At 39.5% G+C, this 25,501-nt stretch overlaps 1 protein-coding gene across 7 annotated transcripts in view; it reads left to right on the top strand.

Annotated features, from left to right (window-relative positions):
- NCKAP1 (NCK associated protein 1) overlaps positions 1-25,501 on the top strand; it is a 119,281-nt gene that overhangs the window by 53,419 nt on the left and 40,361 nt on the right. For all 7 annotated transcript variants that reach the window (XR_010591602.1, XM_008178293.4, XM_005306541.5 and 4 more), the window contains 7 exons: positions 2,806-2,902; positions 3,076-3,182; positions 6,765-6,897; positions 11,104-11,185; positions 12,394-12,452; positions 19,311-19,456; positions 23,459-23,591. Coding sequence is in view for 6 of the 7 variants with exons in the window: in XM_008178293.4 (XP_008176515.1) it covers positions 2,806-2,902; positions 3,076-3,182; positions 6,765-6,897; positions 11,104-11,185; positions 12,394-12,452; positions 19,311-19,456; positions 23,459-23,591 (757 nt within the window). In the remaining variant the exon portion in view is untranslated. The remainder of the gene's footprint in view (positions 1-2,805; positions 2,903-3,075; positions 3,183-6,764; positions 6,898-11,103; positions 11,186-12,393; positions 12,453-19,310; positions 19,457-23,458; positions 23,592-25,501) is intronic.

The following is a 25,501-nucleotide window of genomic DNA, read 5'->3' as shown; positions in this document are numbered from 1 at the left end:
TTTGCACCCCCCCATATTAACAGTGCACCTCAACCCTCTGTGCCCCATCTGTGCCAGTGCACCCCAGCCTCCCACTCAGCTAGTGCATCATAACCTTCTGGTATCCCAATCATCCTTCACCCCCTCCCCCGGCTCTCCAGTGCACCCCAACCTGTTTGCACTGCATAGCTCTGCCTGAAGGAATTAAGAATTTTTAAGAACACTTTCGTAGATGTCCAAAAAGCCAGAATTCAGGAGGAAAGCCATATTGGTTAAAAAAAGTGGTTTAGAGCAGAAATGAAGGCAGCTATAAAACGTGTGTGTGTGAGAGAGAGAGAGACACACACACAGATGAAAGGTGAAGTTGATAGTAATGAATATAAATCAGACTGTAAGAACTTAGAAAATCGATAAGAGAAGCAAAGGGACACAAGGAGCAATCTGTGACCAGTTGAGTTAAGGACAAAAAGGAGTTTTTTAAAGTTAGGATTATTTTTGTTCCTAATATACAATAGTATTGGTCCATTACTAGATAGAAATGGTAAAATTATTACTAATACTACAAAAAACACAGATGTTAAATATTTCTGTTCTGTATTTGGGGGGGAGGTAGTCTCATCATATAACTCTTTCCATTTCACTAGTATCTTAGGAGAATGTTAAACAGCATCTTCTAAAGTAGCATCAGCTGGTCTAGGCAACTTGCATCCAAGAGTAGTAGTTGTTGCCTTTTTTAAAAAAAAGGCTGTCTGAGGAGCTCACTGGACTGTTAATGTTGATTTTCATTAAGTCTTGGAGAACTGGGGATGTTTCAGAAGACTAGAAGAAAGCAATATTGTGACAATATTTAAAAAGAGTAAATGGGATGACCTCTGTAATTGTATGCCTGTCAGCCTGACATTGATCCCAGGCAAGATAATGGAGTGGCTGATACAGGAGCTGATTAATAAATAATTAAGAGGGTAATATAATAAATGTCAGTCAGCTTGGACATAAAGAAAATATATCCTGTCAAACTAACTTGATTTTTTTAAAAAGAGATTTCAAGTTTGGTTGATAAGGTAATGTACTTAGACTTCTGTAAGGCATTTGCCCTGGTACTGCTGTGACATTCCCCAGGGTACAATTTGGCCTGTTGAACCACTGTAGCACCGAGTGCCTTTTACACTGCTTTGCTAGTGACAAGCAGCCTCTCAAGGCTCTGCTCGCACACACAGTCCTTAGCCTGGAAAGTTACTTCTAGCAGAGTTACATCAGTGTTCTCCCAGCTACTCATGAACAAGGCAACATCCGCAAATACCCCAGCCTTGCACGCCAGGAATGTGTGTCTTGCACTGCTCAGGACCCCTCTACCCCCAAACAGAATAAGCTCATTAAAAGTCTATCATTTCATTAAAGGAAATGATTATGCACCAGCCTTTTTAACCCAAGTAGAGATTCTCCAAACCCTTAAATCAAAACACACTGGTTTAGATAAAAGAATTGAAGACGTTTATTAACTAGAGAGAGATTTTAAGTGATAAGTAGTAAAGGAATAAAAATCAGAATTGGTTACAAAAGATAAACACGCAGGCTATTTCCTAAACTTTACTAATCTAAATAATAATTGAAAGCAAAAGGATTTCTCTCACCCAAAACTTTCAGCAGTCCATACTAACTGGAAAGCCTTCCAGTTAGGACCACTCCCCCGCAGCTCAATGTTGGTTCTTTGTCTTTCAAACAGTCTTGCTTCAGTGAGTAGAGAAAGAGAAGGAGAGGTAATGTATAGGTCTTATTTTATACCCTCCTCCTCTTTGAGGAATACTCCACGAAACCCTACAACCAGGGGCACCCCTCCTAAGAACAGAGCGGATGGGGGTCTCTGTGGGTCCATGTCCAGCCACAGATGGTCAGAGGCAGCCTGAGGAACCAGACAGTCACAGAACAGGTGTGGGGTACGTGTTGGGGGAGGGACAGAGTGCTGCCATTGGCTCATAGCCCAGAAGGTCAACAACAGAAGCCAATTGAGTAAAGCAGCACCCCGAGTGATTCTTTGAGCCTTCCACTCCTAGCTGTGCTTTGACCTTTTCTGCCTCCCAGTCTGCAGCTAAAATCTACCTCAAAATAACACTTCCATTTATCTGAACCTTGGGTTTGCCAAAATTTGATGTTCCCCACGGCCATTCAGATACATAGGAGCATATCATACTTAAGACCTGTACACTGGTTACCCTAATAGCCATCTACAGGTTTGACTTTTAACGGCGAATTAGACTTCTAAAAACTCAACTTTTTTTCCATTTTAGACCCAAAATACCTGAAAATAATTTCCTGCTACTTTTCCATTAAGCACAAAATTCAGTGGGGGTGTAAGACTTTATAAATAATACATCATCAAGGAAACCATGTCAGGTAGTTTATACCCCAAATTTAGGTTTATTTAACAAAAATAAATGTTCAAATTTTCAAGGGACAATTTTTTTAATTTATGCATTCCCCCAGCATTTTTTGAAATCTCCACAATATAGCATTGTTAAGCTAATGCATGAGAACTCAAAGTAACTAGCTAGAAACCTAAGTGAAATACAAATTAAAAAGTGAGTTGTGAAGAGTAGATTATTAAACTTATTAGTGATTTAAAGTGTTAGTAATGGAGGTGAAATTTTTAGTCTGACCTGTGTTCTTTTAATTACTGAATTTTCTTTGAAGTTGGTGAAATATGAACTGTAAATATTAAGACCAAGACACGTAATTTAAAAATAAAAATCTTTCCCCAACCCATTTTTATAGTGACTCAGAGTAGATATTGATGATTAATGAATTTCAATCTTTGTTTTTTTAATACAGTGGATCAATGCATAGAGAAAGACGCAAGTTTTTACGGTCTGCACTAAAAGAACTAGCTACTGTCCTGTCTGATCAGCCAGGCTTGTTAGGTCCCAAGGTAATTGCAGTAGTTATTTTTGATGGGTATGTAGTCTATTACATTTTCTTTCAAGCTTCTTACAATAAGCTAATTTTTAACATGTCTTGGAAAAAATGCTACTTTAAAAAAGGTAAAATCTATACATATAAGGTGTTTATTTTGGGAACTAATTCATATTTTTTCTTTTCCAGGCACTTTTTGTATTTATGGCATTATCCTTTGCTCGTGATGAAATTATTTGGCTTCTTCGTCATGCAGATAACATGCCTAAAAAGAGTGCAGATGACTTCATAGATAAGTAGGTTAACAATATTTAGTGTGGTACTTTAAATCTTTATGCAGAATTAACAAGGAAAATATATTTGAATGTAAGATGACCTGTGCAGGAATCATTGTGGGTATATGCGTGAATTAGGGCTGTTCAGAAAAGTGGAAATTTCAACTTTTCATTGAAATACTAAAACCTGACATTTTAGCCAAAAACTGGAACTTTTTGATGATAACTTAAAACTTTGTGCAGAAAGCTGACACTTTTCATGAAAAATTTAGTCAAAACCCCAATTTATCTTGGAAACAGTTCAGATGGAAAAATTTTGACTAGCCTTGGTTTGTGTAAACCAGCTGCTTATACTTTTTGTTGAAGCAATGTAACAGAAAATTATATAGATATAAATTAGTTTTAAACTTATCTTGCATTGTAAAATTACTAATACTCCAATCCTATGGAGAAGTTCAAGTGACTAGTGTTAAATCAGATAGCGCTAATCCAGTTGTACAAAGTGCCATATATAAACAAGCAAGGTGGCAGCGGGAGACCTGGATAAAGAAATGATTCTGGTGGACTGTGGGGGAACAGCGCCAGTTCTCTTTAGTAGCCAATCCAGGAACTTCTCTCAGTCTTCAAGTGGTCTAGCTACACCGTGAATCTCTTCTCCCATGAGAGTAAAAACTGAATGTTAAGTTCCTTGAAGGTCTGCTTTCAAGTAGAGCAATCTAACTGTGAATCTCTTTCTGTGCTCTACAATTGGAATAGAAAACCCTGTGATTCAACCGGTGATCTATTCTCCATCCACTGGGGAGAGTCAGCTGATATATCCCATTCACTTGATTCCATAGGTTTTGAGAGAGAGAAAAAACTGGACAAAATCTGATCCTAATAACACCATGCTGGCACCCATTAGCTATTAATCCTAATATTTTTCCTTCAACAAATTTTATATGCTGACTCTGTAATACTAGAAAAACTACATGTAAAGGATTGGTTTACGAAAAGAAAACTCCTAACAATATTGGCTGTCTGATCTCTTCAATGCCAATACCAAGAAAGGTATCCACCTTAATTTTATTACCTTACTTAGGAGAAATTACCTTGGTGTGTACAACTTAATCCAGTGCTATCTGTGGTATGCAAAAACCCTTTGCACTCGGTGTTTGAGGAGCCATCAGAGGCCCTTCTGTGAATGTTATCCACTGTGTGTGTCACCCTTCACTCTGCAGGTCTGAGGCCTGTCATAAAGCCCTTGCTGGGTAATTCTTGTATGGAGATTAAATACAGTGCTGAATGGACTCAAGTTCCTTTTCTCAAATCTTTGTGTCCATTTACTTGTTTTAGGTAACCATTCATAGTGATCGTTACCTTAGAAAGGAGTGTGGGGAGTTTCCTAATGCTCCCTCAATAAGGTGGCTGTTGGATAATCCCTAACTTTATTTAAAGGCTGGACAGTAGTTTTCCTAGAACCAGAAAAATTACAATTAACATAGCTTGTGTTTATCTTACTCACATGTGCCATAACCTAGATTTAGTCTAGTTACAATTCTAGACTAGGACCTTAAAATTCTAGTTACTTCGCCATCTGGCTTCTGCAGGTCAGAGTTTTTGTTCTATTCAGTAGCTCCAAGTGTGAGGGGCGGCCTTCATATCCTAGCAGAGTGGCTCTTCATATGTATTAAAGAAATATACTAAGCTCCTTTTGGGTGTCCAGACACCTTCCACCAGAACAATCACTGCCTTTTGGGTAGAACAGAAAATCTCTGTGGATTAAATCTACCAAGTAACTACCTGGCAATCAGTTCACAGCTTCATTTGAAATTATTAAGTGGATGTTTAGCACATTAACAGATACGGTTTTCAGACAATATTGGGAGCCATAGTCTAAGGCAGGTCTGCACAACATGCGGCCTGCGTGGGCTCACTGTGCGGCCCGTTGGGGGTGAGTAGGCAAGCGGCGGGTGAGGGAGGGGGGCTGAGTAGGCGAGCGGGCGAGGAGTGAGTAGGCGAGCCGGGGAGGGGGGGGGCTGAGGAGGAGGCAAGCGGGCGAGCAGTGGGGGGAGGGGAGGTGAGCCGCCGGTGTGGGGGCGGGGGGGCGCTGAGGAGGCGAGCGGCGAATTGGTGGCTGACCTGTTCTACTGATCTGATCTGGCTCCCATCCCCTCTCCAAGGGTTGCAGCTGTCTGGAGGTGCCTGCCTTCCATGCCTACCTCATTCAGTCAACAGGGCAATTGATTACAAAGTGGGGGGAAGATCTTATTCTATTTCTAGCAAAAAGACATTTTTCTTTTACCTTAATTATACTACCTTAGGGGCCCACTATAGCATATTACTGAGGTTTAATACTGCTGTTTCGGTGGGGCGGCGCTGGGGAAGAAGGGTTTGTTTCCAAAGGGCAGGCGGCACTGGGGGGGGGGGTGTTTCCGTGGGGGGGGAGGGGGGGTGTTTTTTGGGGGGGCTGGGTGGCGGTGGGGGGGGTGTTTGGCGGGGGACGGGGGGGTTGGCCCTCAGCTGTTTTCTTTGGAGTAATATGACCCTCGCCGCTTTACGAGTTGTGCAGGCCTGGTCTAAGGCCAGGTCTGTGCTAAAAAGTTAAGTCTATCCAGGTTCATCACTTGGGGAATGTTGAGTGACGGATAAGATCTAATTTTCCAGTGCTAGGTTGACAGAAGAATTTTTCCATTGACTTACCTACTGCCTTTTGGGGAGGTGAATTAACTACGCTCATGGGAGAACCCCACCCATCGCTGTAATGAGTCTCTATACTGAAGCGCTACAGTGCTGCATCTGCAGTGCTGCAACTGTGCCGTTGTAGTGTTTCAAGTGTAGACAGGCCCCAAGATGGTGCTGCTCCCTAGTTCTTTGTATAGTATCACTCGTTGTGCTAGGCTTACTAGGTAGGCATAGCCTGTTTCCAGACTAGTGAGCATCTAGCAGATAAGGAAACTTTTATCTTCTCTTGTAAACGGATTTATTTTTTAGTAGGGAGAACTTCCAGTATGAAAGCCTTACCATTGTAATTACACCTCTACCTCGATATAACGCTGTCCTCGGGAGCCAAAAAATCTTACCTCGTTTTAGGTGAAACTGCGTTATATCGGACTTGCTTTGATCTGCCGGAGTGCGCAGCCCCGCCCTCGTGGAGCACTGCTTTACCGCGTTCTATCCAAATTCGTGTTATCGGGTTGCATTATATCGGGGTAGAGGTGTATTGTTTAAGTTGTATTTCACAGAATTAATCAATTTGATTATAGATGATACAAACATTTCAATTGGGTGCTGGTGGGAGAGGGAGGGCTTCTTTGGAGAGTAGAGTTTGATCTAAAAGCATTTCTTTGGGGCCAGAGCTTCATGTTTTTTTACCCTTTGGCCTCTTGGTGTCCCTCTTTACAGAAACTCAGATCTACAAGGTGAGACCAATAGTTTCTTGGTTTCCCCTGCTCACTGAAAGACTCTAGTAAATAATGTTTTTTAAAAGAAAACAGTGAAAGCTTAAAGCCAATAAACTATTCTAAATCCTTTATAAACAAGTGGAAAGGGCTCTATCTTAACCTCTTTCAAGAGGGGTATGTTTTTGTATTTGTAAACTTTTCCTTTTTTTTGCTTCCTAAGGCACATAGCTGAACTGATATTCTACATGGAAGAGCTCAGAGCTCATGTGCGAAAATATGGACCAGTGATGCAGAGATATTATGTTCAGTATCTCTCAGGTTTTGATGCTGTGGTCTTAAATGAACTTGTGCAGGTGAGAGGTTATTTGTTCATTTGTTTTTATAAACATGTGCAGGTTTGCCAAAGAACTTGTTTAGCTGTTGTCTCTGATGTGGTATTTAGAAATGCATCTCACTTTGTATAAAACTTTGCTGCATTTGAGCTGTTTAAATAATAAATATTGCAAAATAAAACAAACCAAATTAGTTCATGGTTCAGCTTTGTGCTATAAAGATTGGACTTTGATTACCTTGTTAATGTAAAAAAAATTTTTTAATTATCTGTTGCATTTGATGGAAAAAAATCTATAGTCACTTAAAGGTACAAACTGAAATAGGTTAAGATTCCTGGCTGTGTTCTTTCACCAACTGACTGGCAAGAACGCCTATAGCTTCAGAGTTGTAAAACTGTTGAACCACCTCACCAGTGCACAGTACATTCCTGCTTCTATCAGTGTGAAAAAGGAACTGACAGGATCTAGACTACGCAAATACTTTAGGTTTTTCAGCTGTATTTTCAGCATTTCTCAACAGTTCCCTTGACTGTTTTCCTCAGGAATAATATTCTTTTGTGCCTTATTGCCTCTGATCTCACTTGAAAATGTTTATATATATTTATTTGTCCACATAGAGCAATAAGGCTTGATGCCTCTAGTAGCACTAAGTTGCCTTTGATTAGATTGTGATAGTCTTTTTTCTTTTGTGATATTTCTTCTTTATAAGATCTCTGGGAAGCAGAACAGTGCCCTCAATTGCTGCCCTGAGAGTAGTCATAAGATGTAGTTTATCAGCATAATGGAGACACCTTGGCCAATACTACTTCACAAACATGCTGAATAGGAGGGAGAGACTAACTGACTGGAGCCCTCTGGCATCCCTTGTAAGCCTGCATCCATCCATCCACCGATAGGTACCATAACTACGACAGCAACATTTTATGATCAGCAATATCAAAGACAGTTGACAGATCTAATAAAATCTTTGTGGACTCTTGGTTCTTGTCCATTATCAGCAAGAAGCTTGCAAATTATGCTGGTGGAATCTCACTCACATGCCTACCACTAGATTGGCCAGTGTGAAGGAAATCTGAGGACTGTAGGTATTGTCAGAAGTAGCTTTGCCACAATCTTCTCTATTCCTCTTCCCCTCACAAAAGAGATGAGGTGATAAGGATTAGTGAGAGGTGTGTGTGGTGGTTGGTTTTTTGTTTTTTGTTTTGGGTTTTTTTTTTTTTTTTTGAGCAAGGGCCTGATGTTATGCTTTTGTATTAGCTTGAGGGTCATTTACAGCAGGGGGAAAGGGCTTCACAGTTGTTGTAAATATGGAAGCACTCACTATGAAGTGGAAAGCACATGCAGAGGGATTCAGCGCTTATGTCACTTGGTTTCTCTAGTAATCCCTCTTCACAAAACCGTTCCCCAAAAGGATCGTGTATGTTCTTTGCACACTAACATATCCAATATTCTAAAATGTGGTTACAGTTCAAGTACAGTGAAATCCTGGCCCCGTCTATATCAACAGCAAATCTCGATTGATTTCAGTGGGTTCTGAGTGTCATACCAATGTTCTACTTCAGAGAGCAAGGAGAGACATTTTGTCTTCTGTGTTGGGAAATTTTAGGTGTGGAACTACAGATGTCTCAAAAGAAATTTCTGACCGCAAAGGAGAACATGCTCACAAACTTCACTGATTCCTCCCCATCTCCAGGGGGGTATTTGGGGCCACCTTCAATATATGGACCTTTTTGCAATACCTCTACCTACTAAGTTGCTGTTTTTTTACACGAGAGACAACCCTGTACCATGGAGAATGGACATGGATATCTTTGCTTTTTCATAGGGAAGGACTATTACATACACCTCGCACGGTTTCATAGATAAGAAGCCTGGCCAATCTGAGTATAATGTGTGTTCCAAGATGCTGATAATGCCTTACTATCTCAGAGAGATCTGTTTCTCATCCCCACTGGATGTGATAGTGCTCAGCCCGTTAGGTTGAAGGTTTCTTCACATTTGATATCATAGCACCTGGGCACATAATCTTCCAAGTCAAGTCCCTGTCTTCACTAGCTCCTGAAAGGGTAGAAACAAAGAGGTTCAGTGCTTCAAGGCAGGTGCCTCAAGTTCTCCCATCTGTTCAAAAGGAGTTTGTCGAAGTATATGTAACTAACTGGAAATGAGGTTCTTCACTAGTGTCATATCTCTTGCCTGTAAGGACAAACCAGTAGGGTAGAGAATGCAGAGATATCACAACAAAATTCCATTTATTTTGTCAGAGTAGCTATACCTAAAATACCAGTGGCCATGCCTGCAAACCAGAGTGGTAGAGCATGGATGGCTCAAAACTCTCAGATCAAAGAAGCTGCTGACTATATATATTATAGTGTGTGTTTATATTTGGAAAGTGACTTTCACTCATCATTGCCAAGGGCATGGGGAGACTAAGCAACAGAACTCAGAATCAGACTTCACTATGTGATTCTTGAAGGCCAGGACCCTGTCTCTTTTGGATAGTATTAAATATGCCGATAATATTCAGCAAATGATATTTCCAAAGCAAAGGGCAAAGCAGACAAGTTTTGAGTTTATATAAAATAACTTGCCAGGAATAAAATTGGTATCGTGTGAAAATTGTTTTGTTTTTAAAGCTCAAAGAAATTGGAAATTAGTATGATTAATACAATATTAGGCAAATTATTTTCTTCACCTAGAGGATGACAAAGGTATGGAATGGTGATCAACTGTATTTAGACTATACTCTTGTGTGACCAGTAGATGGAGCTCACATTTTGCTAATCTGTACTTCCAACCACATGAGTGCATTCATTTCTTATTTAATTAGAATGTAGATTTATAATTAGGTTGAATGTGTTGTAAATTCTCTTTTAATTATTGAACCTTAATACTGTAAAACAATGAAAATAACTCTCCACAGTTGTTTACATTTTATTTTTTTTTTATATTGTGTTGTTTAAAACTAAGTGAATACTTGGAGTTACTGATTTGGAATGATTTATTTGCTTCTAGCAATTAAATACCTGCTTTTTGCTGCTTATATATGTTCCACCTGTCATCAGATCATCCTTCTCTATTATCTGGAAAAGTTATAACTGTAAAAGTTGTACTCTTATTTCTTCTCCTCTACATGCTCCGGAGTGATAGTATAAATTAAATTTTTCTGAATTTGGCATCAGTGACCCCGAGAGATTATTTCCTAGACGCAGTAAATGACATTTGAGCTCCTTGTACAAATGTACATTAAGATGAACCATGAAATGAGGAAATTATCATAATAGTGGGTTGAGTCCTGGGGCTAACTACTTTTAGTCCTTGATCAATACCAGAAACACAGGGATAGGTTGAAGTGATTAAGTGGTGAGATCCAGTATCTTCTGAAACTCCAGGTCTGGGGGAAAACCCAAGAATATTGACCATAATCAGAATCCTATAAAATTACTGTTGTGGTTTAGTAGTCTTCCATTGCAATATGGTCTTACTGTTTACAAAACAATACTTTTTTTATATTGTCTGAAAACTTCATATCTCATCTTCCAAATGATATAAATCAGTGGTTTTTTTACCTTTTTTGATTCCGGACTCCTACAAAATTTCAAATGGAGGTGTGAACCCCTTTGGAAATCTTAGATGTAGTCTGTGGACCCCCAGGTTGAAAACTACTGGTATAAATCATATCTAACTGTCGGTTCATGAACTGTTAGATGTGGAAATCATAGTTGAAGTGGGATTTAATAGGAAGCAAGGTGGTGAGCTAGTGTGATCATGTGTTTAATAGTCTGTCTTGCAGCTTGCCTGGTCTAACTTTTGCATGCAGAGAGGTCAGGTGGCCATCTAGATCAGCAAAATACTAGGAACAGAAAAATGTGTAGTGACTATTGCATGAATGACTAGGCTGGAGAGTGTGGAGGCTTTATCTAGAATGCTCATAACAGTGCACTGTTTACTAAAGCATTGCTTAAATCCATTTACAGCTACATAGGGATTGTAATATTTTTTTCTCATCACTGTCTGAGGACAGCTTGGAAAAGTTTACTGGTTCCAGAACCACTTGCACCAGTCTCCTAAATGAAGGCTGCCTCTAAAGATATTGTTTTCTTGTTCTCAGAGTTAACTTTAAAAATAAGTTTTAAAAAAACCACTCTGTGCATTTACTAAATTTGTGGATTTGATTATTCTTGATATTGTTTCTGTGAAGTAATTGATGTGTTTCCATTGTTGTTTTAGAATCTTTCAGTGTGCCCTGAAGATGAGTCAATCATCATGTCCTCCTTTGTAAACACTATGACTTCCCTGAGTGTGAAACAAGGTAAGTCTGTTCAGATGATGAGCTCAAGCAAAAGTCAACTGAAGCTCAGTCTCTATTACCTGGAAGCTCAGGCTTTCTGGTGTTTTAGGATCAGAGATATTTTCTCTTAATCCCATTCTGTACGGTGGCTGCTTCTCTCCATTCTGCTTCCTCCTGTTTGCTTCCTGTTGTCTTGTATAACCCCATCTGCTTGATACATCAGTGCACATTCAGCAAAGGGAAATTTACTGGAAGGAATCCTGCTCTCTGATTTTCAGAAATTAGTATTCAAATAAGTTTCACATTGCTGTTGCTGACACATCTGTAAATAGGAAAGAGCGTACCTGGAATCTTAAGCATGAGTGAAACACTTACATCAGGCAAAATGCACTTTCATTGCTGCTGTACATACATTATGTCATGGTGTTCCACTGATTTCAGTGAACAGAATTTGGAATGTCGCAACATAGCATCAAAGTGATTTAAGTGAAAGAGGAGGAAGAAAAATGGTGGGATAATAGAGCATTGAAAGTATTAAAAATTACTTTGTCTTCTCTGTAAAATGCACAGTAGGCAGAACATCATCTTTATTGCCCAGTGGGCAATGTCATGTGGTGGTATGTCAAATTTCATGTAGTCGTATGTCAAACTAGACTACAATAAATTCAATTTCTGGTAGGCATGTTATTAACCTAAGGGACTCCTTCAGTTTAATCTTTAGTTACCATTGTCAGTGCACACAATCTAGGATAACAGTGTATTGTATTACCGCTTTTCTTACTCTGAGGGGACCAGAGTCCATTCCTTGAGAGGCAACTTCACCTGTTAGGCTGTGAGGAAAAGGTCTGCAAAGCAGCTGTGTGGTCCTTATCATACATTTGCCAGGCTTAGGATAGACACACAAGCCTTTGTAGCTGCAGCTTTGACAAAACTGTCATGGTTTTTCTTGTAGTAGTTCCACTTTTTCATTTAAAGTGAGTGTTATTCATAACTCATACAGATAAATGCTTTATCTACTCAAAGGTAATTTTATTCCCACGATCATATATGCTGGGTTGGAATAATTTTTAGTAAATTATCAGACCAAATCTAACCTTATTCTCCGAAATAAAGTGATCATTAAGAGCCCTGTTATTAAAATTGTCCTTAGAAAAATGTGATTGAATTTTTGTGTTCATATTTACTCTTTAAAGATTTTATTTTACAGTCTGTATTTTTTTCTGATGCAGTTGAAGATGGGGAGGTATTCGACTTCAGAGGAATGAGATTAGATTGGTTTAGATTGCAGGTAAGTTTTAAATGTGTGTACATTTGCAGGTATGTTGTAAGGAATAATTTGTTTTTAAATTATTGCCTATTTAACTGTGTTTATCTTGCAAATGAGTGACAGATATTCAAAGGAGAACAACTTAATATACTGATACAAAATAAAATTTAAGTAGATAATCCATTGACATATTTTATTTTTATTCTTTTTATATTTTCTGTGTATGTCTTTGTAAATACCTAATACAGTTAATACTGTTTAGAAATCAAATATACTGAACACAACACAGTACACTGACACCTGAATACACCACACAGTACACTGGTACTTGATTCAACCAAAGGAATTTATAGACTTTTTTTATGGTGTGAGAAAATAATACAATGTATTTCTTTCTGATAAAACTGTTGCTTTACATCAAATTACATTACACAGTGCTTCACAAATGGAATAAGCCTTTTCCAGGCAGGAAATTTCTACTCTAGCTTTGAATTTATTACAGATCAGAAAGAAAATTGTAGCGTTTTTAACTAAGAATTAAAAAATAAACGTTCAAGTGTCTAAATACTTAATGCTATAGTGTGGTCACCTATATTAACAAGGTGCCAGTGTATATAACTGTATTATGTTCCATTGCATTGGTCATTGGTTGCATTTGAGATAATCAGTAGAAATGGCATATCTAGTATTGTCTTAGTGGTTTTCACATAAATGTCAGCACTGGAAATTCAACCCTGGATCTGTAAGTTGTGTTCTTTCTGGCTCTTGCATTATCACGGGTAATACAGATTCCTCAAGCTAAGTTCTGATCTTATTTACACTTGTACAATTTTTCTCTTACATGAGTCTGCACAGATGTAACTAATGGCAGAATTTAGCCCTGCCATTAGAACTTAATGAACAATCTGTTGCTTGAAACAAAATAGAATACAGTGCTCTGAATCCCAGTGATATTGGCTCTGCAGTGTTAATAGGATTAAAAAGTAATTAAAACTTAAATTAAATTAAAAATTAAAAATTAAAAAAAAATTATATTCATTGTCTTTTATCGCACCCGTAATTGTAGTAGACCCCAAAGTACTTTTAAAAATGTAAATTGAAATACAAGTTTTGCATAGGTAGAGCTTTCATTTCCCTGAAATGTGACATCTGTTTAAGCATCACATTACAATACTGCACAACCATTTAAGCAAGAAAGCAAAAAATACTGTGCACTGTTGACATGGAAGAATATTTAGATAGGTAAAATTAAATTTGGCATAGACCTGGGTTTTTAACAAAATCACTGTAGACTTCCAAATATTAAGAGAATAATATTCCAAACCTCCTGTTCTTGAGTGTTTTATAGCAAAATACTCAAGCAAGCTTTCCTGAGCAAAATTCCAGATTGTCAATTGGCAGGCCAATCATATTTCTGGGAAAGTATTTTTAAGATACCATAAAGAGCCTGGTTTCCCTCAGCTATGCAAAGAAGCTGTAAAAACAGGATTGGAAAAACAGGATTTCCCTTTTCATGTAACTGTTTTTCACAAATAAAACACATGCTCAAAGACCTTTTTGGATTTGGACCCAGGAAATCTTTGGCTACACATGTAATGTGACTGAAATTCTTTAATTACCTTACTCACATGTAACATCTGCAACAGTAACAGAATAACACGTTTTTATTGGTAATTGCAGGGAGCTGCAGCAATATTTGTTTTAAAAAGAACTGGAAGGTCTCTTCAACAGAGAACGTTAGTAGCCAAAACTGAGGTAGTAGATCCTCAAATGAACTATCTTTGTTGTGATAGAAATAAGAAAACGTCTATTTAAAAAAATATTTAACTTTCAACAAAAATTGGTTATGGGGGGGGAGAATCTAGATTTCGTTATTAGTTACAATTAAGCATAAATCTGAATACCATTACATATCAGACTCTTATCCTGTAGCGCATTAAATGGAAGGGTACAATTTATTTTTAAATATAAATGGAAGCTAATATAAGTCGCAATAACTTGTCAGCCATTGATGACAAATAGTTCTTGCCTTGCATTTTTTTCAGCACTTTTCTGTAAATACATGAATTTCATACAGGCATACTGTAATTCCTGCTTTGTAACTCACTCTTTGCTGATATGAAAAAAGAGAATAACTATAACATTGTCTGTACTAAAGGGGGCACTGGCAACTTGAAATCTAGTAATTTCTAGTAAAAAAAAGTTAGGTTGTTACTACACTTGTTCCTGAATTTCCTTGTCAATTTTTATTTAATAATTTTTCTACATTTTACAGTGTCTGTCTCTCCAATTGCTGTGTGAAAATACATACCAACACACAGCTTATGATTCAAAAAGTGCTGTGGGCTGCACAAACTAAGCAAACTGAAAAATAAAGAAAGTTAATGTTTCTCTCATCTTAGTTATAGTAATCATTGTGTACTTTATAACAATAGCAAAAACAAAGCAGGATTTACCATTTCTTATTTTACTGTACTAAGATTAGACTACATTAATAGAGTTAAAATGGAAAGCAGAAAAGAGTGATTCAAGAGATTTTGTTGGGTATGGTGATTAGATAGGCAGATTTTTCCTAAAGCTACTACATATCAAATTTTCCATAAAACATCTAAGTTGAAATCTTGGCCCCACTGAACTTCGTGGGAGTTCTGCCATTGACTTCAATAGAGTTGGACTATCACTACTAGCATGTTAAAAAGGACAGGACATGACATTTGTCAAATCTTTAAAACCTTTTTTTTAAAACTCTGATTATAGCTACCACTTAGAAGCACAAAACTGAAGTATTTTTTGCCACCCATTTGTTTTCCATCCATCAGTCACTGATATGTTGTTAGAAGACTGTTCATGAGTAGTATATCTTTTTAATTTTAAGAAGTGAATTGAAGCATTTGTTTAAAAACTATATATCAAGAACTATGACACAACAAAGAAATGCAGGAAAAATTATCAAGTTAAATTTTGGGTAAATTAGCCTTGTCTTGGCCCGCCTATGCTTTTTTTTAAAATGGGAAACTTACAGTAGAATCCTAATTGGGATTTAAAACTGTAAGATTTATTTAATAGCTAGAGATACAGGAGAGGATGATTGTCTCCCACCCTCTTCAGTCTTTGCAGAGTCAAGCTGCTTTTTTGCTTCTTCAAAGCTGTTCATGCCTCCACCCCCCTTACATATCTGCTTCCATCGCTTCCTACCTGCCCCTTCAAGCTTCTTGGCTGATTTCACATTGTTTCCTCACCTCACAGTACCCACATGCACCTAGAGTGGCTTTGCAATAAAATGTATGGCTGGATTCTTTTGCTCTTACAGAATCTTTGGAAACTATTATGCCATGAAGCGTTCTATGTTGTATTGTACTGTCGTATTCACTCCTGCCTTTAGATTGTAATTTCTTCAGGGCAGGTACTTCTATTCAGCACATACGGATCTTGGTATTAATGCTTTGATCCACTGCTCCATTTCTAGCTCCTACCTCCACTTCTTGATTGAAGGAAGGACCTGCAGGTGATATGCTAATAACATCTAGAAAGAGCAGTGTTCCCGGAATTAACCAAACACTGTCCAAAGACTAAGCTGAGATATAGTTTTGGCTGAGATGTTCCCTCTTCTTCTAATAAGCAGGCTTTCAAATGGGCATTGTTCAGATTCATATTACTTGCAAGAGATGGGTTTTGCAGAGCCTATCAGCCCAGGTAGCTGCTGGCTTATGCCCATGCACTGAGAGCAGGAAGTGAGGTTGAGCCTTTCTGATTTTTTGAACATCTTCAGTCCGGGACTGCTGGCAGATTTGGGTCAAGCTGTTCCTCATATCTACTCCTCTCCCTACATCTGCAAGAGAACATGTATAGTTAGTAGGAGAGGTTCTTGGTCTGTCAAAGGCTCCTTGTTTCCCATTCTCAGCGTGGCTGGATGAACCAATCGTGTCAGTCGCTGTAGGTGTGCATGTGCCTGAAGTGTGCGAAGTGGGCTTTTTTGAATTGCAGTGTCCAGCAGGGCTGTGCATGCAACCTGTGTCGTCTTGTGCAAAGGCATAAAGGGCAACTCCTCCCTTAGTATCTTACCATCGGCGGCAACGAGACAAAACCCAGCAAGCATCTGACCTGCTACTCCTATGGAGCTTCAGACTCAGCAGTTTCCAAACTGTTTGTTTGGTGAAGCAAATTTATCTTAACCCTCCTTATTTTTGATTTGTAAATTTCCCCCTTTTCTCCCTCCCCCCCCCCCCCCCCCCCAAAAAAAACCTCCCATCCCCTTCATTCAGTTTTCAGTATTTATAGCAGGGATAGATGCCTTGGGCCTCCCACCATGCCTAGACTGCAAACTGTCAGGGTTTAAACCCTGCCCAACCCGGGCTGGACTCATCCCCCTGGTTAATGGCCGTAGTTGGCGATTTTTTTGGTTCACGGTGAATAAAAATTGATTATTTAAAAAAAATTAAATTGAATGTTTTTAAATTTTAAATTAAATACAGGTATATTTTTAAAAATAAATCTATTTCAAATTTAATTTGAAATTGACAACCTGTATGAAGGCGTGAATTTACTATAATCTATTAAAATTATTTGAATTAAGAAAGAGATAATTATCAGGATTGTTTGCCAAATATAACTCTTTGGGAGCCACCATGCCTCATTCCATCAGGCTAGGTCCAATATCACCTCAGACAAATGGGTGTTGGATGTTATCACCTATAGTTATCCCATCCATTTGTACACCCTCCTGGCTACTCACCTCCCTCTCCAATCCCTCTTCAGGGACCTCTCTCACAAGCCTTAAAAACAAAATGCAATACTTTGCAAACTCTTCTACAGCTCCTGTGTAGAGTAATACAGGAGGAGAGGGTTTTATTCCCGGTAATTCCTTATTCCGAAGAAGAAAGGGAATCTTCGTCCTGTCCTAGACTCAGAAGACTGAGCAGATATATATGCCTCCTCAGATTCAGGATAGTAACACTTGCCTTCATCATTCCGTCCATGTCTACCCATACTTGGATGACTGGCTAATCAGAGGCAGATTATAGCAGGAGGCAGCAATGAACCTTGAATATGCTGTATCCCTGTACATCTGGCTGGGCCACCTAATAAGCTAGGAAAAAATCACTCATGCCATTGCTGATGGTAGTTAACAGGAGCCCGGATCAACTCCAGATCAGAAAAAAATATATCTGCCCTAGGATAGGTTCCAGTCATTAGAAGCACTCATATTCCAGTTCATATTGGAATGAACTACCATCAATGTCTTATGTCCACTAGGAATTTACTGTGTGATAGCTAATGTACGTTAGTTATGCTATAACAGACACACACACTTTATACTGCAAAAAAAAAAAAAAAGACAAAGCCTATCTTGAATCAACTGGCCATGCTATAGTCTCTCACCTATCCATGGGTGGAGATTGGGGGGGGGCATAGAGGGGCATCCCCCCATACTGGATACGTCTCAGAGGTGACGCGTGGGGTAGGAGGGGTGCCCAGATTTCTCCCATAGTCCTGCTTCCTCCTCATGGAGGACAGTTGAGGAGGCAGGGCGAGCAGTGACAAGGCATTCTGTGCCTCCTGGTCACTGTGCCCACGTGGGCTGTGTAAGGGGAGGGGAGGGAGCAGCTCCTGTTGACTCACTACACAGCCCATGTGGGGAAACTGACCAGCAGGCACAGAGCACCTGGAGTTGCTGCTCACCCCCGCACCTCCTCAGCCTAATGGGAGGCATAGAGGAATTGGGGGGGGGGTCAGCCAGGCGTTCTCTGGTAGCAGGTCAGTTTCTCCTTCATGGGCTGTGTTAGGGGAGGGCAGGAAAGCTGCGACCTAGGAGAGGCAGGTGGCTGAACTGCTTCCCAAGCGTCTGTGCAGTGTACAACCCAGGTGAATGACAGTGAATTACTCCTGTGGGAATTGGAATTCTGCACCTGGTTCAGCTGCTGAGGGGTGAGGGGGAGGACAGGATTTCTTCTTCCCCTGGAACAGCTGGGTCTGGTTCAGACCCATCCCCAGGAATCTCCGTGGATGCATGAAGCACCACACCCCTCCCCTGCTTCCTGCCCCCATCACTTCTTAGTCGCAGCAAGGAAGGTCACTGTATGGGGAGCTTGCCCCCAGTCCACCCAACACCCTTGCATCCAGGCCCCCTCAACACACACACACAACCAGAACTTACACCATTGAGCCCCCAGCACCCAGATACCCCCATCAAGCCATGAACCCAGAATCCCCTGTTGAGCCCCCTGCACTTGAATCTCTACCCTGCCGAACCTTACCTGCTCCTCCCCCCACCCCTGCCCCTTGAAACATACCTATGCAGCTACCTCCAATTAACTCTTGGTTTCCATGCACACCCCGCTTCCATACTTCTTGGCCTATGCTCTTTTTCCCATGCAAAAAAGGATACCTTCTCATAGTCTACACTCTCCTCTCCAAAAAATCTGATTTGTTAAGGAAGAAGCAGAGAAGTGGAAGGATACCATCTCGTGGCCAAAAGTATCTTAGCAGTGGCTATGCGGGAACACTCTATGCTCTGCTGAGAGAGTACTGCTTTGATCCAGAAACTTTACCCCATTGTTGCTGTCATACCATGCCTTCAAACAGGAAATTATGGCAACACCTTAATATGTAAATTTGATTGTAAAGTGTTGTGGGTTCTAAAATTAAAAAAAAAATGGGACGGAGGATGAAGGCAGGTGTTTACTCCAAGCTTTGATATTTTTAAAAAGCATGGGTCATATACATGGTTGAACCACTCTTTAAAATTACACTGGGCTGAAGAGAAGAAACATTAATAACTTATATGCAACTACATATCCACATTATCTGACTGAGTTAATTATAAATATAAGAATCTTAATATTATTAAACTATTTTCCTTATTCTATTATGTCCTTACAGGCCTACACCAGTGTGTCTAAGGCTTCACTTAGTCTTGCAGACCACAGAGAACTTGGAAAGATGATGAATACAATTATTTTCCACACAAAAATGGTAGATTCCTTGGTGGAGATGTTGGTGGAAACATCAGACCTTTCTATATTTTGGTATGTCATTAATTTGACTCTAGAAGCTTTGTCTTTATAACTTTGGTTACTTTAAGCCTCTTACACATGCAGTTTTTAAACAGCATATCATCTAGGAAGATCCAGCAATGGGAGAGTGGATGATAGTTCCTGGTTTTCTGTTTACAGTAACTTTATCCAGCAGTGATTTTTGTGTGTGTGTGTGTGTGTGTGTGTTTTCCTCATTGAAAATCCATATAGCAGGCTTTGATTCATTCAAAGGGCAACAGCAGTCCCCATGATTATCCATCATTTGCCTAGCCGATATGGAGTTTGCCCTTCAACATGTAAGTTTCTCAAACAAAGCTGATAAGCAGGCAGTAACTCTACTTTTTATTTACTTATTTATACATTAGCAGTACATTTATCATAAGGATCCTGGCTAATAGGTATATTAAACTATATGAAATTCATCAATCAGTGTCAGCTAAAATAAAAATACCGTCTCCTCCCAAAGTAAGCTGAATTTAACCCCATAATACTTTATAGTATTTAAAAACAAAATCCTTTGTTCAGAAAAGTAGTATATGTAAGTTGGAAAAAGGCTTTTCACGAGCTACAGATTGTAAATTATATTTCATCCTGTTTTAATTGAGAAACAGTGCTTGCTTCTGCGTTATGGGAGCCAAATAGAAGACCATAAATCACTTTTGTTCCTGCTGTAACAGTTTCAACTTCAGGACTCAATTTTACCCTCCAGGTCCACTGGGAGAAGGGGAGCTAACTGGAGCAAATCGGGGGGGGGAGGGGGGTGTACAGGAGAAGGGGAAAACAAGGCATGTTTTCTCTCTGCTATAAAATCAGTCTAGAGTCAAGTGCCTGGTAAAGAATAAATTTTATCAGGTGTCCAAAACTTGAACTTGAACTGGTGCTTCAAACCTTGCATGTCATTCAGAAATGCTTTTATTCGCAGTGTGTTAATTAGAAATAGCTAAGTTCAATATTTGGCTTTTTGGGGGGGATGGGGGATACAAAAATAAAGTGCCTAGAATTAGCACTGAAGTTGAAGCAAAGCTTTGGTTCAATAGCAAAAGTTACATTAGAAATGCTTTATAGATTTTAGGGATGGAAGGAACCGTAAGTCATTTTCTAGTCTGACCTGCATAACACAGGCCATAGAATTTCTGTGAATTAATCTCTGTTTCAAGCCCAATAATTGTGCTTGAACTAGAGCACATGTTTGAGAAAATCTACTCCAGATTTTAAAATATCCAGCAATGGAGAATTCAGTACAACTAGTGGTAAGTTCTTCCATTGGTTAACTACCCTCACTACTAAAAATGCGTGTCTTGTTTCTAGTCTGAATTTGTCCAGCTTCAACATTCAGCCATTGGATCTTGTACCTTTGTCTGCTAGATTGAAAAACCCTCTGTTATCAAATCCATTCCCTATTTAAGTACTTATAGACTTTGATCAAGTCATCCTTTAATATTCTCTTTGATAAACTAAATAGAGTGAGCTCCTTGAGAGTATTTACTGCAAGTGGAGGTGTGATTGTAACATGAGTAGGCATACTTGTATTAGCTTAAATCTAGCTAGCATCAGTAACAGTAGTAGTGTAGATGTAGCAGTACAGTTTAGCAACCAGCGTATGTCTGAGACCTTCAGGATATTTCACTCATATTAAAGATCCCAATGATAATGCAGCTTTTATTCCTACAAATTATATATAGGTACTTTAAGCAGCCAGTCATCCTGTTCTCTGTGATATCGTAGTCTGTAGCAGACACCAACTATTATCCAATCTCGTGCTTTATCTGTTAGTGCATTGATCCTATAAGTATTCAAGATCCTTTGCTTCTGAGTTGTCAGCAACTCAGGTAATTTTTGACATTGCTATTCCCCTCCTCTTTTGCCCACTTAGTCCTTCCTAAATAGGTTATAACAATTTATTTTTAACATTCCAGTCTTGCAAATCTTTCTGCCAGGTTTCAGTAATATTATTTAGATTGACTTTATGCTCATAGATGAACAATTCTTCTAGTTTATTACCAAAACTCCTAGCATTGGTGTATAGCAGAGGTCACAACTTATGGCACGCATGCCGATTTTTAATGGCATGCTGCTGCCTGCCGGGGTCCCGCTCTGCCTTTGTTCTTGACATCTAAAAATCCTGCCCGACCCAGCCCGCTCTTCTCCGCCCCCCCCCCCGCCTACCGCGCTCTCTGGCAGGGGCAGGGGGCAGGAGCAAGCTTGATCCTGCTGGCTGCTGCTGTAGGGCAGGCTCCGCCGGCAGCCAAGCTTCCCCCTCCCCCGCTTCTTCCCCCAGCGGGCTGCATCGAGCCCCGACTCCTCGCCCTCCCTGCCGCCGATGGCACTTGCGAGGGAGGGGAGGAGAGCAGCCCCAGCGCCCTCGTTGCTCAGGCCGGTAAGGAGGCGGAGAAGAGGCAGGGGGAAGGAGGGTAGGAGTGGAGCATATCCCTCCAGCCCCCTGCCGTGAGCTCCTCAGGGGGCTGGGAGCACCCCCCTGATCTCAGCCCACCTCCCCCAGCCCTCTGCCCTGACCCCAGCTCCGTGCATCCCCTTGCGACCCCATCCCTGACTCCTGCACCCTCCACACATACCCAGCCCCCCCCACACCCCTTTGCCCTGACTCCTGCACCCTCCACACATACCTAACCTCCCCCACACCCCTCTGCCCTGACTCTTGCACCCACCCCCCACCCTGAGCACCAGGTTGGCAGTGGGCTGAGTGGGGTCGGTGGCTGGGACCCTAGCTGGCAGGAGCCAGTGGACAGAACCCCAGACCCCAGGCTGGCAGCGGGCTGAGCAGGTCGGCGGCTTAAGATCAGCATTTTAATTTAATTTTAAATGAAGCTTCTTAAACATTTTGAAAACCTTGTTTACTTTACATACAATAGTAGTTTAGTTATATAATATATAGACTTAGAGAGAGAGAGAGAGAGAGAGAGACAGACCTTCTAAAAAATGTTAAAATGTATTCCCGGCACACACAACCTTAAATTAAAGTGAATAAATGAAGACTCGGCACACCACTTCTGAAAGGTTGCCAACCCCTGGTGTATAGAATTTCTTCTTTTCATGTGCCTTGCTTAATTTTGTTCTTGACATCTAGAAATTTTGTGCTAAACTCTCTTTTCACCATTCCCTTTTGTTAGTTTAATGCCTTGAGGACCAAATTAGGTTAATATTATGCACTTCTGAATCACTCTGTTAACAAGGACATTTTATTTGATGGACCATGCCTACGTTAATGGGATAATAAAAACTAAACAAGAATCTCTCCGGTGGAAATAAAATAATTTTTAGTCGATTCTACGGACAGTGGGGAAAATTATAGCAATTTTGAAGGATATGATGTAAGAGGGTACTATGGTTGATCACAAAATCAACATGGCACATTTAAATGGATTAAAAAATGGCTCTCAAAATGTAATTAAGGTCTCAAAATGTAATTAAAACAGGGAATCATTGAACAGGGTGTTTCCTAATGGGGTGTCTCAGGAATCGTTTCTTGGCCCCGGCACTATTTCATATTTTTATCTATGACCTGGGAGAAAACATAAAATCACTACAGATCATTTTTTCAGATGACACGTTGGGGAATGGTAAATGAAGAGAAGAGGTCACTGATACAGAGTGATTTAGAATGCTTAGTAAACTGGGCGTAAGCAAGCAATATGTGTTTCAGTATGGCCAAATGTAGGGTTGTAAATCTCGGAACAACAAAAAAAGGCTGTTTGGCTCATTAAAAATCACACAGTATTTCATAGCTGAGAAATATAGACTGAATACATAGCTGTAAAGCCTTGCAGTGACATTTCTGGTGTCTGTGTGTGCACGTGCGCACTCTTACCTGGCAGGTGAACTATGCTTTGTTAGAAATCTAACTGTAATCATTAGAGTTAATCTGAGTAAATGAAGACCGCATTACAGCCTCTGGCAATGTTTACAATATTTGTTTGCTGAAAGGTAACCATCAGATTACATTAATACTAAATTTTAACTTCCATTTCTAAACAGTTTTTATAGTCGTGCTTTTGAGAAGATGTTTCAGCAGTGTTTGGAGCTGCCCTCTCAGTCGAGGTATTCAATTGCATTCCCGCTGCTTTGCACCCACTTTATGAGCTGCACCCATGAGCTGTGTCCAGAAGAGGTACTTTTAAAATACTTCATGCGGATGTTCTTGTGTGATTTTAATTATCTATACTGCCTTGTTTAAAATATTTTCAGCTAATTAGCACTTAAAAAGTACACCGCACTGATGCATCACTGAAATGATGCATCTGTAATACCATTATGTTAGTTTACAGAAATTCAGACTGAGTGGGAATAAAGCAGAATATTACTGATGTTGGTTTATTAATAATTTGCAGTTATGTTAGCCCTTCTTTACCAAGGTATATAAGCATTATTATTACCATTTCAAAGAAAAGGAAACTAAGGCGCAGGGGTTAAATTACTTTCCTTGGGTTATTCAGTGGGTTAATGGTTTGAGTAATACCGAAATACTCTTCATTACTAGTCCATTGCCCTATCAGCTTCTGTAAAAAGTTCTCTTAAATAACTTAAGTTTTGGCAAAATAAAATATTTAAAGTTAAGTATTCATCTAAAAATATTTTGTTTTGGTATGTGGCCCGGGGAATAGACTGAAGTGAGTAGGTTAATCTGTTTGGTTTCTGCATTGTATATCATTTGTATCTGGTTATGGATGCTAATTGGTGCCATATGTCCATTTAAAATATAAAGACTGTTCTTATAAATGGTTTGTAAACATTTAAAAACTTGTAACCATATAATGAAAAAGGAAACAACAAGCTGATATGTCTGTGCCTTATGTTATAAATTATAACAATTTATCTGAACAATATTTGTAAGGCACTGACTTTGAACTATACCATTATAGTATTATGCAAGAATTCATTATGCTGTGACCTACCTTTGGATAGCATGATAAAGAAAAGCAAGGATTATTCTCACAGAATTCTTTACATTTTCATGCTATAATGAAATATATCCATCAATACACTTGGTATAATTTCATTGACTTTGGAATTACACCAGGGATGAATCTGTCCCTCTTTGTTTAGGGCCAGTAGAAGTATTCCTTCGTACTGCTCAGAACTAATCTGAAAACACTTAAATGAATAAAAGAGATTTATTGAAATATGCATGGTTTGGATTTCCCTTATTTAAACATTAAACTCCTTCTCCCAGTATATCTATACCATTCTTTCCACTCAGCTTTAAACAGCTGCAAACTTTATTTACTTTGGAGAACCATAAAAAATTTCCAGGAAAATTTCCACTCAAGACAAGAAGTGTCTTTCAGAACAATTTATAGGAACAGTAAAGAGATTCAGTTGCTGTCTACTCTACAGTAGTTACTGTAAATTTATCTATAGCCAGAAAATGTCGCTACAGCCAACACACAGCTTGAGTTTAGTGCATTAATTGTGTAATTTGGTCACAATTACCAATTTGAAAAATTAATCTTTATTATAATGTATAATGAATGGTACTGTAAGTGTTAAAAAGTAAACATGACTAGTGAAAGAAGGGTTTTCATTGAGGCATAATGCTAGAGCTGTGCTGAGCAAAAACCAAATATGCTAAATCCCACAAGCTGCATACAGCAGAGCTGCACGGTGGATCTGTTCAGTGGCTTGAGTGAAACTAAGCGTACATCTACACAGCAAGCAGGATCCCATGACAGTGAGGCTGAGAGCCGGGGGTCCACAGACTTGGACTGTGTAAATGTTGTGGCTTGGGCTCTGAAGCCTAGGGAGAGGTTGAATTGGTTTACTAGTTTTAAAGTTGTGAATATTGTAAGTTTCTTTAGATGTGCAGTAAGATTTTGTTTGATCTGTGGTTTAAAATGTGTGTTTGGGATGTACAAGCACAGAAGGTTTATCTTTCTGTTTTAATATACAACTGTTTCAAATGTTGAAGCCACTATGCAGTAGTTTACTGTACTCCAAACTTGTACAGACTGTAGAAGTTCACTAGGCCTACTGAATGCAGTGGTGGTGGTTGTTCACTCCCTTCTTCCCCAACATCCCAAC

Source organism: Chrysemys picta, chromosome 11 (genome assembly GCF_011386835.1).
Source record: "Chrysemys picta bellii isolate R12L10 chromosome 11, ASM1138683v2, whole genome shotgun sequence".
Lineage (NCBI taxonomy): Eukaryota > Metazoa > Chordata > Testudines > Emydidae > Chrysemys > Chrysemys picta.
Note: the sequence above shows the minus strand (reverse complement) of the source record. Positions and strands in the feature narration are given on the sequence as shown.